Source organism: Centroberyx gerrardi, chromosome 5, assembly GCF_048128805.1.
Source record: "Centroberyx gerrardi isolate f3 chromosome 5, fCenGer3.hap1.cur.20231027, whole genome shotgun sequence".
In the NCBI taxonomy this organism is placed as follows: domain Eukaryota; kingdom Metazoa; phylum Chordata; class Actinopteri; order Beryciformes; family Berycidae; genus Centroberyx; species Centroberyx gerrardi.
This window is the reverse complement of record NC_136001.1, coordinates 28,456,914-28,470,874: the sequence shown is the minus strand read 5'-3', so window position 1 is coordinate 28,470,874 and position 13,961 is coordinate 28,456,914. Positions and strand designations below refer to the sequence as shown.

The 13,961-nt window shown below is 40.1% G+C and overlaps 1 protein-coding gene across 1 annotated transcript; it reads right to left on the bottom strand.

Moving 5' to 3' along the window:
- Positions 1–380: 380 nt before the first annotated feature.
- top1a (DNA topoisomerase Ia) lies at positions 381–12,668 on the bottom strand. The gene is made up of 21 exons (XM_071917418.2): positions 12,550–12,668; positions 12,028–12,052; positions 9,334–9,430; positions 8,961–9,069; positions 7,850–7,902; positions 7,522–7,605; positions 6,923–6,998; positions 6,591–6,682; positions 6,310–6,425; positions 6,057–6,178; positions 5,784–5,906; positions 5,122–5,309; positions 4,881–5,025; positions 3,870–4,013; positions 3,479–3,664; positions 3,319–3,387; positions 3,065–3,179; positions 2,668–2,795; positions 1,774–1,868; positions 1,534–1,683; positions 381–1,339 (listed from the first exon to the last, which is right to left on the bottom strand). The coding sequence occupies exons 1-21, from the start codon at positions 12,580–12,582 to the stop codon at positions 1,237–1,239; spliced, it is 2,253 nt and encodes a 750-aa protein (XP_071773519.1). The 5' UTR covers positions 12,583–12,668; the 3' UTR covers positions 381–1,236.
- Between the last annotated feature and the right edge of the window lie 1,293 nt (positions 12,669–13,961).

Sequence of the window (13,961 nt, the reverse complement as noted above, 5' to 3'; positions counted from 1 at the left end):
CAATGAGCATAAAACTCAAAAACAAAAACAAAATAAAACATGATCGAAGGCTATGACAAAAGGTTGTAAAACAGGAATAGGACGTTGATTTTACAGCTACTTACATCAACTTTCCTGTCATACAAGTGGAACAAAGTGGAATAAGATTAATCGATAATTCACATTAAATGTTATGTTTCTTTGTCCTCAATCTTTACACAATTAAAAAACTGCCTAAATTGTAACAGATTGGTGATTTTTTTTTTTTTGGCAAAGTTGATATCCCTCAAATACCCTTCTGGGAAGAAAAACACTTTCCATTTACTGACTTAAAATACATTAAAACAGCATTATCTTCAAGTAACAGATATGGGAGTTGGTTTCTTTTTCTCTTGGAACAATTTTTAAAAATAATTAAGTTAAAATCAGATGTAGACAGGGCTATGCAGAAAGATTCAGAGGATGCTGGCAACCCAAAGGGTAAAAAATGATTGGTTCACATTTACACTGAAAAAGAAGTCCCTGATAGAGGCTGTAAAACAAAATATTCACATTCTGCTTGCTTAAGTAAATATTGACATGGTTGCAGTATTTCCCCCTTGCATGTCCAGGCATCCTCTTTCATGTTACACAATTCAACACAGTCCAGTTTAAAATATTCACCCAAACACACAGCTTCCATGGTCTCCCCCCCCACCCCACCCCCACACACACAACTCAAAACTCGAGCTCACATTTCATTTCCTCAAAAGGCGCGTGGGTGTATTTAAGGAATTCATTTAACTTTCTCTTCTATCAAAATATAGAATTCATTAATAATACATGGGAGGGCTAAAATACAGAGTGAGTGAACAAAGATAATAAAATGATACACAAAGCATTTTTTTTGCTTAATACAGTAGCTATAGGACCACAGAGTTCAAAGTTCAGGCATTGTCAGGTCTTGTCCCTAAGGAGGGAGAGAGCCAAAGGTAAAAGGGTCTTCCAATTACTGGGACTACGCCTTGACGCTCAGTTGTGGGTATAGTTCAGCCATGTTGCCTGATCTCAGATCAGATGCTCAGACTAACCACAACGCCCTCCTGCCACTTCATAATGGCCTCAACATCTCCTCTTACCCTGTCGTCGCCGTTCTTTTTCAGCTCAAACTTTCTCCACAATCCCTTGTCAGGTCTGGCCATCGGGTGAAATTCAGTTAAGCTAAAAACAAGTATCCGATAAAATGAAAGTATCATAGTTAAAACCACAAACTTGGATTTAGAATTCAAAGTCATCGTCTGCCATGTCAATAGCCCAGGCAAACTTTTCACGCTGGGTTTTGTTATAGATCTTCTCAATGGGAATGCCCCACTTCTTACACCTAGGAGACAAAACCAGACAGAAATTAGAAGGGCAAACCTCAATGTTGACTAGCTGCATTACAGCACAATGTTCTTCACTCTTCACGTGATTGTGTTAATTATGCAGCATTTGTCAAAGGGGCAAGAGTGCTAAAGCAACAGAGCTGGTACAACAGGCAAGCTCAATAAAGTGTTCATGTCAAGAATATCTTACCAAGCCACAGAGATGCGAGGGTCCAGATAGTTGAGCTTGGAAGTGCCGAGGGCAATCTGCTTGTTCTCCTCACGATCAGTCGCCTGCACTTCCAGCTTCATCAGCTGCTCCTCTATCCTCTGAACTGCCTTCTTCTTGGTCTCCACAGCCCTAAGGGAGACAGAAAACACAAAAAGTTATACACTAGTCCTTCGCAGGGGAACAGGGAAACACACCACACCAGATCTTAAAACTACTTACTTTTTGGATTTCTCATCTCTCCGTACTTTGGCATCAGCCTTGGCGCTCTTCAGTTCTCTCTTGGCATCAGAAAGCTGGTCCTTTTTTGCATCAATCTGAGAGAAACCATAGTGGTTAGTTAACATGAATTTATCGTACTTGTGTCTATATAGCATTGTTAACAATTGCATGGTAACACCTTGAAATAGGATATAAACACAGGGTTCTTACAATCACTCGGACATCAACTTGAAAAGACTTTAAAGGTCTTGTTTGGTGAAATTCAAGGTTTCAAAATTGGAATGTTTTAGGCTAAGATATGACATTGTCAAAATTACAACAGTATTTTCATGGCCATCTATTCATTTAAAAAAAAAAAAAAAACTTTCAATGCCTCATTTTATTTGTCAAATCCACACATGGCCCATGGGAACTCTAAACACCAAGGACATCAGATTTTTTTCCAGTACATTTCCAATTCATGTTCTTGAAACACTGGAAGTATCAGTTGCGTTATACTTAATACACCCCATTTGCTATATTCATATTGCTTTTTTTGGTATATAATCCCATTATTTTGCTGCTGCAATGACCCAAATTCCCTTCAAGGATCATTAACTCATCATCTTATCACTATACTCAAAAAATGAGGATACAAAATTCAACCTCAACAGCATGGTAACCATGTTACAAACATTCAGTACAGTAATCATGTGCACACCATGACAACCTTCAACATAGTAAACCCGACGCATACTAAAGCCCAACTTGGGCCTAGTTCTTTCTGGACAGCGTTTACTGGAACCTGCTGATTAAACTGGGGATAACTAACATCCATTTCAAGTTTAGCCAAACAGAGTGAGATTGTTAAGGTTTTACATAATGCAGCCCAAGTGTTCAGAGAGACGCTCTCACCTTAGTCTGCAGGTTCTGCATAGACTTCTCAAAGGTCTTGGGTGGAGCCCTCTGATGGTTACACAGGATGGCCACAGCTCTGTTGGCCCTGTTGTAGGACAGGATCTTGGCAGGAATGTTTTCATCCGCTAGAAAGGGAGAGTGAGTATGATGAGTTTTCTGAATGAAATCCTAAATGTGACCGACAAAAGGAGTTCTCATTGAGGAAAAAACAAGTGCAGCTCAGTTTTCCCCACATGCAAATGCATACTATAAATGCAGAACAAGCAGTTGCATCCAGTAGTTCTCATTTCATAATGAACTCCTCTTGATGGGACCAAATCAAGCAGGACTCAGGTGGGGATTACAGAGTCTCAGAGCCTGTGCTTGCCGCAGGTTAAGAAAGGTGGAGACTTACGACTGGTGAGCTCCTTCAGCTGTTGTTGCAGGGTGATGGAGGCGTTGTAGGTACGGAAAACTTTGGCCGTCAGCCCGTCCATCAGCTCCTGAAGGTGCTTGTTCAGAATGGAGGTCTGGAGGAACACAATGAAAGCGGTCATTAGATGGGAAAACTGAATGTTATCAGTGTGCCAAAAGCTAGACACCGAATGCTCTGCTGAAAGGAAACTCATGCTTCCTTTCCCATTCATAAAAAGGTTATATTGTGCTTACATTCAGACGGTCAAACAGGTCATCATCCGGCTCCTTGTTCTCCATGAACAACTGAAGATTCTTATATACCTGGAAGAGAGGCAGGAAACAAATACTTAAACACAACAGTGGCAGTCTAGGAACACTCAGGAAACACTGCTTTACAGCGAGATGTCCTTACCCTCTTCTCCACAGGGACTTTGTTGTAGTAGCGGATGGAGTCTTTACCCAGGAAGTCAAACTCCACCACATATTCTTGACCATCTTTCTCTGGGTAGAGGTTGATGTGTTCAACTCTGAGCGAGCAGCAGCCCACTGTGTCCGCAGTCTCTCCTTCCTCCTTCTCATTACCCGCTCTCAGAGCCAGCTAGTGCACATCAGGACAGCTGGATTAAAACCGGCTTAGAGGAACATTACCCTCACAGCAACCAACGTTTAAGCACCCACTAAACCTCAATTGCAAGCTACTGTCATTGTTAAAAAGCAATTATACTACATTAAACTCCCACAAGTCGGTCCATCAAGCTACATGCTAGGTATAGTGCCAATGACAACAACAGCGTCCACCTCACCTTGTCAATGAAGTAGAGAGCCACAGCCCTCTGTCGGATCCTCATCTCTTTGGACTTCCAGTCGTCACGGTACTGGGCTCTCAGGCGATCCACACACTTCTTTAGTCTACGGGCCGTCTCGTACTTCTGCCAGTCCTTCTCTCCCTGCAGAGACACACACACAGCACAAATGAAGATGAGAGAGGAATAACCATCAACTGACAGAGGACTTTGTGTGTCATATATGCAGACATTCATATGAACTCATGATTGAGACTACTAGATAGCAGTATTGTGCAGGGTTTCCCCTAGCATAGGAATTTTCTTTGTTGGTCGCCAGAGCAGTTTCCTTTGACACCACAGTGAAAAAAAAATAACTAAATCAAACTGGGGGGAAAAAAATATGTAGAACTTTTAGCACAATGTGGTCATCTGACCAGCGGAGGGTCCGTGTTAATAAAACTCTAAAGGCCCTGTCACACTATGCATATCAAAGTGCGCAAATATTTGCTTTGAGCTGAGTGGTAGCTAGTTAGCTGCCATGATAACTAGCCATGATGATGCTGGCTACCTAGTGCCAGTGTCACTGTTGAACAATTAATTTAAAAAAGGTAGAAAAGTATTAAGTAGTAAAGTAACACCGACCTCTCAGTCAACATCCCCCTGACATAAGAAATCATCCACGGCAACAAATTTAGGCCCTCAATGAGTTAAGATTTCTGGTATTTGATTACCTATAATGAAGGCTTCAAAAGTTCATGAATATTATTAGACACAGCCTTCAACTCATTTTTAGAGGTTAATGTTTTTTGGCGCACCGTTTTTCTAGTGAGAATTAAGCCCAGCCATGCAGACCCATATTCTGACACAGAAAAACGTGTGGTCCCCCCCCCACCCTCCCCAATTTTCACCTTCATTTCAGTTAGATTTACCTTAATGGAACTTGCAGACACTGACACTCAATTAGTACAAAGACCCATTTTAAACCAGGACAAACCCTGCTATAGTGCAGCATGAGGCTCATTAGCCCACCTTGATCCTAGAGCTGGGGTTCAGCATGATGTACTTGATGGAGCCTTGGATGTTCTCCGTCCAAGACACCAGCCAGGTCACCTTGTTGTCATGACGAACCTCCTTCCACTTGGTGCCTGGGGGAGGCTTGGGGTGCTTGGAGTCTCTGTGAGGGACACGTTAATAAAACCATTTAATCATCATGCAATATAGCCATAAAATACATCAGTCCATCAAGCTTGATAGACAATCTTTCACTCACTTGCTGCAGTTGACGATGATGTCTTCAGGTCTGATCCGACGTTTAAGCATGCCCATTTTGGGGTGGTCTCCACGGCCGCGGAACAGGCCAGGGGGCTCAATGCGGAAATTAGCAATACGTTCCTTGTGGTTGTCCATGATGCAGAAGCCATACTCCTGCAGGATGCGCTCATTCTCTTCTTTTATTTTCTACAGGAGGCACAGAAAGACGCATCAGAACTCGGTCTTGTTGGGTGTAGGATTTGACTGATACGCATTTTTGAAGGACAATACAGATATTTTTAGGTTTCAAGCTGGCAATAGCAAATATTTTGTGAGAATATCTTCAAATTTTACCATTTTCATGCTAAAAACTGCCCAAAAAATTCCAAGTATTCAGTGTCAAAAAGCATCTGAAACTGCGTGGGACATACTCGCCACGAAAACCCAGGGTAATATGAATAAACATATTGGTGTGCAAATCTGATCAAAACATTGCATTAGAATGAAATCAGGTTATGGGATACCCAAAGACAATATTGATAAATTATACAACAAATATGCAATTAAAGAAACTGCAACCTGTCAAGTGGACAACACTGACTGCTCAATATCTGATTTTCAATAAAAGCCCAATATTGGCCAACCTATATATCAGTTTAACTGCACAACAGTATGCCTCACCAGTTTGTCTTCCTTTGACATTGCCTTTCTGGCTTCAGACTGCGCCTTGAAGTATTCGTTCATATCGGCAAAGTTGCACTTTTTCAGGTCTGTGATCTTAGTCTTTTCCTCTGCAGTCATTTCCTGTTGGATCAGCAAAAGTTGGCACACTCAAAAACAAAAACCTTCAACAACAAAAACCTTCAACAATGAGCTTGTAAGATTCTACAAGATTTTTGAAGCTTTGAGCTGATCCAAAACACTCCACTTCCCCACACCATGACTCATTCTTACCTTCCTCCAGTCTTTAAAAAAGTTTTTCCGGAAGACATCCTTTGTGGTGTAGTCGTGGTCCAGCATTTTGGCAAAGAAGGTGGCCACCTCTTCGGCTTCTGGACTGAGCTTCATGTGCTTACCTAGAAAGACGGAAAAGAGTGTTTAATCAACCACCAACATCTAGAAGTGCCATCACACAAATCACACACCCCTTAACTGCTGTTCAAGCACAGCAAAAGTAAAATAATCCTGTGCTACTACAGAATCTCACCATCGTAGTAAAATTTGACGTTGCTGGGAACAGGCTCATAAGGTGGAGCAAACACTGGCCCTTTGTGTTCCAGAAACCTCCACTTGGAGCCGTCTGTGTATCTCTCCTCCTCCCACCTGGAATCAACCACATAACGCTGTTGAGTAAGGAGATGGAATAGACTACAGAAAGAAGATAATACTTGATCCAAAAACAACACAGAACGCATCCATACTCTATCCATCATCATACTGATAACTAGCATGTAGATATGACACAGCTGGGTGACATGAATAACTCACCATTTCCACTTCTCCTCTGGCTCTTTCTTTGCTTTCTTTTTTCCGTCAGAGACTACTCCTTTCTTGTTTTTTGTCTTTTTGGGCTTAATGTCCTAAAAAGGGAAGAGAAACTACGTGAGACTTTTTTCAGTCCTTGGCTGGCAGAAAAATGTCCAGTATCAACACAAGGGGGTTGAAACTCAACCCTTCCCAATTCCTCAGGTGCTTCCCTCTCCTTGAGCTTTCCCAAACACACTGGAGAACAGGATCAAGGGACGTTTCTTCATTGTGCTTAGAGAAGACAGACATGAAAACCAAGACCAACTTTACATTCTGCTCAGGGCTTTGCTTACCTCATCATCGTCTTGTTTCCTCTTTTTGGCCTTCTTGTCATTTTCGATCTTTATTTTCTTAGGCTTGAATTCAGAGCTGAAAGACAACACCCTATGTTACCTAAGGCAACGGTCATTTTCAATCAACATTTGTCTCCTGAAAAAAAGTTCAGCAATGCCTTTTGGAAAACAGGGAGATCTTATATAGTGAACAGTTGAAAAACTGTAGAAACTTGTTTAAAAATAAAATGTGTCTAATATGTCAGGGGGTATTTCAAGAAGCAGGATTACCCAGTTAGTCAGATAACTAACAAAGAATAACGTGTCCATACTGATGTTTGGACTGATCTGCCAAATTAAACTTGGACATTTTATCTCACAAATGTCTTGTAGCCTTAATCATTTTAACTATAGTACTATATAATATAAATATAATAATCTAAACAAAACTGTTGATAATCTTTGTAGTTATATGGGTGAGCACTATTCTGCTTGAGATACTCTGCTTTATGGAAAACTGTACATCCATCATGAACTGCGCAGCACAAATGTCATGAGCTCAAATGAAACACAAACATGCGAGAAGTATATAATAAGACTAATGGGACAGGGCGACTCACTCATTATCATCATCCCGTTCTCTCTTCAGAGACTTAGGAGAGTGGTAGAAGTCCTCCTCAGGCTCAGACTTCACATGTGGAGGACTGCAAAAGAAAAAATAAACAAATCAGGCATGGCTTAAATTTAAATATTTAAAAGGACCACAATGGAAATAAGCATTAGGGCTTTACTGCGTCAGACTTTCGGTTTTTAATGTATTGGACTGATGATATTCTGTGCTTTATATGCTGTTCTCTGCTTTTAAATGGAATTGTTGAATAAATTAATTAATGTGTTAGTATCCTAAATCTAGCATTCAAGTGACTTGTGAAATGTCTACAGGCTTACCTGGCAAAACCATTCTCTTTTTCCTTTTTGATTTTGCCATCAAGGGACTTCATCTGAAAGGTCAAAGACAACAAGAATTTGTTATGAATGGAAAACCTGGGATTATAAATGTTCATTGTAAAATAAAGTATATTATAGGGTTGCACAATTATGTTTGAATGATAATCTAGATTTTGCCAAATATTGTGACTATGATTATTAATCATGATCGTCAGTCTTGATGATCTGGGAATAAAGTTATTTTATTGCTTATTCGCATCTTAAAATCAAGATAGCGACCATTTTCAACCTTGTCCTGTGGTCCTAAAGCATCAGCAGCTAGAGCATCTCTAACTCATAAATCATTTTCAATCTCACTCATTCATACAATACATTGATTAACAATACATTGTACTATACATTATTTAACTTGTTATTGTCTCTCTGTCTGATTCATGGAGAGACCCACTGTTAAATGTTCCTTTCGTCAAGGTTTGTGTAGCAGGAGCAGTGCTAGAGCAGCCTCACATGAAACTAGATTTTGGATGATCATTGAGGTGATTCAGTCAATTCATTATGATTCTTTCAGGCGCAACAAAAACAAAAGCAAATGTTTGCTCTCTACTCTGGAACCATCTGATTCACATCTACCTCATTTGAAACCGAATTCCACATGTAGTGATCGATTTTTCCCCTATGTTGCTTATGTTTGAAACAAGGTTTCCATATTCTGATTCGAAGGACAGATTTGTCTCCCTATCCTATCATTAGTGGATCCATCATGCTTTAATCATGTGGAATGGCAGATGTGAACAGAAATGAATAAGCTACGCAGAGAGCACTCAACAGCTGTGACTGATGTAGCACACACTGTTAATAGCTGAGGAACGTAAACAGGACAGTTTGATTTGATAGAGCCGCTGTTCTAAACATAACATTCCTAATAATGCCAAATAATATTTTTATTAATAATAGAACATAAAATCATGATATACTATTAACTGTGCTGCCATAGTATATCAAATTGCAATTTGGCCATAACAATAAAGAATATACAGAGAATGGAATAGTGAACCAAACTTCTTTGACAAGCACGTGCTTTCTACTGTGTAGTATCTGTATGGTAATTCACCTTCTTCTCCTTGTCCTTGTGCTTGTGTTTGTCTGTGCTTCCATCTTTGTGCTTCATCTTCTCCCTCTCCTTGTCTCTGTGTTTTTTGTCAGAGAAGTCCTTGTGGTCACTGCAGTTTAAAGGGAATATAACAACCATTACATCAAGTTACGGCTCCAACTGTACAATGCAGAAAATACTTAACTTTAATAATGAAGTGGTAAGTCTTGTACACTCTGTGCCTGATAAGAAAAGAAAAGATTGTGTGGTGTCTGGTCAAACAAACAACACTGATGAAGCCTATCTCTGTCCTGTATCTCAATGATTTACAAAGCTTCTCAGTGAAATAAAATAGAAACATCTGTGACAAAACTGACATCTCTGCTCGTCATACCTGCTGCCATATTTTGATTTCTCCCGTTCCTTATCCTTCTTGTGGTCCTTGTGTTTGTGTTCCTTATCCTTGTACTTTTCTTTATGCTTGTGAGAATCTAAAAGGAGAATCAGACAATTCTGTGATATATTCTTCACAGGTGAAAAAGATATTCTTAACAAGCTACTTTGGAGGCACAGAATTTGAGAGTCTACTAAGAAAAAGCAAAGGCAAGGATTGGTATGTCAGCATTAACCTCTTTCCACAACCAAGACCTACCTCTTAAAAACCCACCTTAAAACAATTAACGTTTCACTAAGAAAAATTAAAAATGCTCAAAGTATGACTGGATCCTATAAACAGCGGCTCTTGGTTAAAGATGGACAAAGTACACTCCTCACAACTGGGTGTGCATGTGGACAGGCCACAGTCACAGTAAAGAGGTCCACTTGATAAAACACACTATCACCTCTATTGAAAACCAAGGAAGCACTCAAAATCCATCCATCTAGTTATCCAAGTGCATGCATTAGAATGCTACAGACAAGCTATGACTGTGCAGTACAATCTGAATCTGTGTCATGTACTGAACATCTACTGCATGGTAGGACAGCACCCCCTTGTGCCCAAATGGGTCTATAGGTCATTGTTTATGAGACAGTATGAAATGGTAGACAGGTTGTAACATGCAAGTGAGCAAAATAAGCTTTCACCCTCTGCCTTTACACATGCTAGCCACAGACATAGCAAAAGCTCTCATATGCATCTTAGCTGAGGAAAGGAAAAAGCACTTTAAAAACCTAAAAGTTGTTTCAGGAGGCCTGAGGCTTTTGATCAAGGTACAAATACCAGTAACAAGACACTAACCCTCAGTAAAGCAAGTTTTCAAAACAAGTTGTCCCTCCCCCATGATGTGATTTCAGCAAGTGACAGACAAAAACAATTTAAAGAAACTTTGACTCAGAATAGAAATAGGTCAGTGAGTGCTTTGGCCTCAAAGAAAATATAAATCCCCCAAACTGACAGAGCTCGTCCTTGATTGTAATGCTTATCACAGTAAGAACTAGCCCTCTTTGGTTGCATCATTCAGGGTGAACGCTTGTATATCATCGCTGCCTTCTGAGATCTAGGCTAAATCATTGCCAGACACATTTCACTGCAGGGGCCCTTTGCGCTCCATCATACTGTTACAGACATAACAGTGAACGTATCCATCTAATAAAGCTAGAGTTGCGGCTTAAACCTGTACTGTTCACAGTCTACAGATCAAATGTGTCATATGTCAGAATATACTATACGCCATAGGTGACTGGGACTGAGTTAAGCCTAACAGTTGAGTATTTACACAGAACGTGCAAAATGTGCTCATTAGTCAGGAGCCAAAGGACTGAACCTTCAAAAAAGGACAGCAAGTTTTTAGACTAGGACAAGGCTATTAACTATTACTAAGAGTGCTTGTTCAAAGTTGATGTTGTTATATTAGAAAGCAGAACATACTCCTGTGATACCTGACAGCTCAATCCAGCCAAAATTTGTGGGAATGAACAACACCAAAACATCCGCAAGACAAATCCTGAAAATGCCCTGTTGCTGAGGAATAGGAGACCGACTGTGTGGACAGTGGCAGTTCTCAGGATGATTTTACGGGGATATGGGTGCATAGGGGAAATACAGCATGAATCAATAATCCTCCATACTTGGATGATTGACTATCTTATGGGAGGACTAGCATCTTCTGTCCATAAACTGGCAGCTACATCACTGAAGCCCTTGTCCTAGCTCTAAACAAAAACACTTAACTTCACAACAGACTGTGTAGTTTTTTTTGTGGGCAGTGTATGGTGATGATAACCACTTCTTATATTGATCTTAATATGGTTTAGCCAGATGATAACATGTAAAACTCCTAAAACACATGCTTTTTTACTTTTAGCTGCTGTCATCATCCGCTATTTAACCTATGATAACTTTGTGATTAATCAAAAAGAAAATCACTGGAAGTGTTGAGACTAGAAATGTGGGTCAAACCTAAAAACAATATTCCCTGAACCAAAGATTTCTCCTAATAAAAAGCAATGTAAACTCCCTGTAACGTTAGCTATGTTGAGTATCCAACATATTGCACTGAATTGTGTAGACAAGCCAATTTATTTAAGTAACCCTGGCCAACAAGGATATAATAATCTTGATTATGAAAACGAATTGGAGACATCCACACAAATTTTAACTCTTCCTGGTCACTCTGTGAGATCTTTGAGGAAGCAACGTCCCTCCGCGTTTCGCCTCCATACCATACAGCCATCTGCACTTCACTGCCTGTGTTGCCTATGTTCAGCTTGCTACAGTACAGTCAGGCCGCTAGACCGAAAAAGAAAATGGCGCAGAGACTAAGTCCTCAACCCCCAAACCCTCACTTTCAGATGGGAAATGTGGTATTTAAAACCAATCAACAAGAAAAGCTAATATGATAAACTGATAAAACACCTCCAGATGTGTGTAAATATTCGGTCGAATAGAGATAATAAATTACTAAAAAGCTTTTTCAAGACCTCCTTTTTGAACAATAGGCGCTTGTGAGTGAGGCAGAGGACTTAGTCTCTGGACGCCATTTCTGTCCTTTGCTGAAAACTAACGTTAAATATGGAATAGTGAAGACACGTCAGAATTTGTGGAGAATCCTCTTTCTCTCATATCAGCGTAATGTCATAAACTTACCATTGACCCGAGAGCCACAGTCAATCTGGAAATTAAAAAACAGATGCATGTTAAAATTCGTAGTAGCTAACTAGCCGGCTAAGTAACTTTGAACTTGCTGGATGGCACGGCGACAGTTTAGCTGGCTAGCAAGCTAGGTTAGCTTGCTACGCTGGCTGGTAATATGGCTTAGCGGCTAATGTTACCGAAGTATCTAGCTACAGCTAACATTGTAGCTACAGCTAACGCTAATTTAAATGTACTTCATTTTGTCTTAGAAGTTCACACGTAACTATGTAACGTAAAAGCTAACTGGGTACAACATTTCATTAACATTAAGAGTAAAAAGGTGATGATACTTGTCAGGTGGACGTTAACAATAAAATGTGTTGGCTACAAACATAGTCTGCTAACGCGCGCTAGCAAGCAGTAGTAACAGTTAGCTAACCTGTCAACCCAAGCAAATAAAACAGTAGCAAGAAAATATGAGTAAGTTAACTTGAGCCCACCCGTGATGACATTACAAAACGCATTTATTATTACCTGGTCATCGTTGTGGGAATGATCCCCACTCATTTCCTAATCTTTATCTGATTGAAAAAACAAAGTGAGAAACGTGTAAGGTTAAAACACCGGCGAGGAGATGCAGGCAGAATGAAGAAAGAATCAGTTGTGTAAGGGAGCAAGTCCCAATTGTATAGCAATGCGCATGCGCATGTGATTTAAATGGGGGAGAAGGGCGCTGTGGCTCCTCCTCACAAAACGTGTTGGCCTCTCCAGACCACGTTGATTCACACACAGAGTACAAGCTGATCCAGGATGGTTGTCTTCCTGTTTGCCTGTTTGTTGGCTTGTTTGTTTGTTTGTTTTATGCATTCATTTGATCAGCAAAAACAAATATGTAGGGTTATATTACCATAGGCGACAGGAGTTTCTATTATAAGCAAGATGCCGTTTTGACCTGTAGTGCAGGCCTACTAACAAGAAGAGAAATTAAGTGCTAACAGGAATGTCAGGCCCACCACTGATTGCAGCACTCTTCCCCCTAATCCTGAATCAGTTTTCCACCTGTTTTAGAATCCTTTCTTTCCTCCCTCTTAATTGCAATTGGTTTACTCCTGAAAAATGAAAGATGCATCTCCACATTTTACCAAAGAGATCTGGTCTTACCTTTCTTTTAGCTCATTAATGGTGGAAATCATTGAACTATCAACTATTTTCACTTCCCTACACTCAAGTCATCCAAAGAGTTCTACAGGCACGTCAAATATATATAATATATAATATACCTCTTGGAAGACCTTGGAGTGGCATTTGTGCCAGTTGTGATTTCAGAATGGTCTAGCTCAAAATGTATGGCACGTAACTGGTATGACAGGAGCCTATCCTGCCCTCTGCTTTGAATAACCTTGTAAGAGGAGAGCCACCAGGCCTATCCCATATCAACTCAAAGTGTTCCAGACTATAGGTCATGTGTCATGCTGAACTTGAAAGTTAGAGGCATGGTTTGGAATAAGAACAACATTACCTGAAAATTCCCAAAAAGTAGGTTTGACATCTCTGAAAGTATCATTTAACAGCTCCTAGAGTGATGGCAGCTGTGTTTGCATCATGTTATGATCCTCGTAGTGTTATTATGGGGATTCCCAAGCTGGTTGATGGGAGAACGTAGAACAATATCTGAATAACACTAGCATACCTGGACTTCCTTTTGGATTTCACTCATGTTAACTTCCAGTTTAGTATTCTTGAAACAAAACTCTGTTGCAAATGTTTTGAAAGTTTTGAAAACAAATGATAATGTGAATATATTTAGTCTATACTTTTGTTCAGAAGGTCTGCCAACCCTACAATCACAACATTTTTTACTGAACATGGTTTACCATCAGCATCTGTCCTTCAGAGTTTATGTATGTGCACATTTGTGTGGGTTGATGGGCATGTACCAACCCAAG

What these genes read in the sequence shown, in the direction of transcription:
- top1a (XM_071917418.2), bottom strand. Translation starts at nt 12,582, where the DNA reads ATGAGTGGGGATCATTCCCACAACGATGACCAG. An exon ending in GAACGGGATGATGATAATGA is followed by an intron (nt 6,999 to 7,521) that starts GTGAGTCGCCCT and finishes GTTGTCTTTCAG; the next exon opens with CTCTGAATTCAAGCCTAAGA. An exon ending in ACCTGTTTGACCGTCTGAAT is followed by an intron (nt 3,180 to 3,318) that starts GTAAGCACAATA and finishes GTGTTCCTCCAG; the next exon opens with ACCTCCATTCTGAACAAGCA.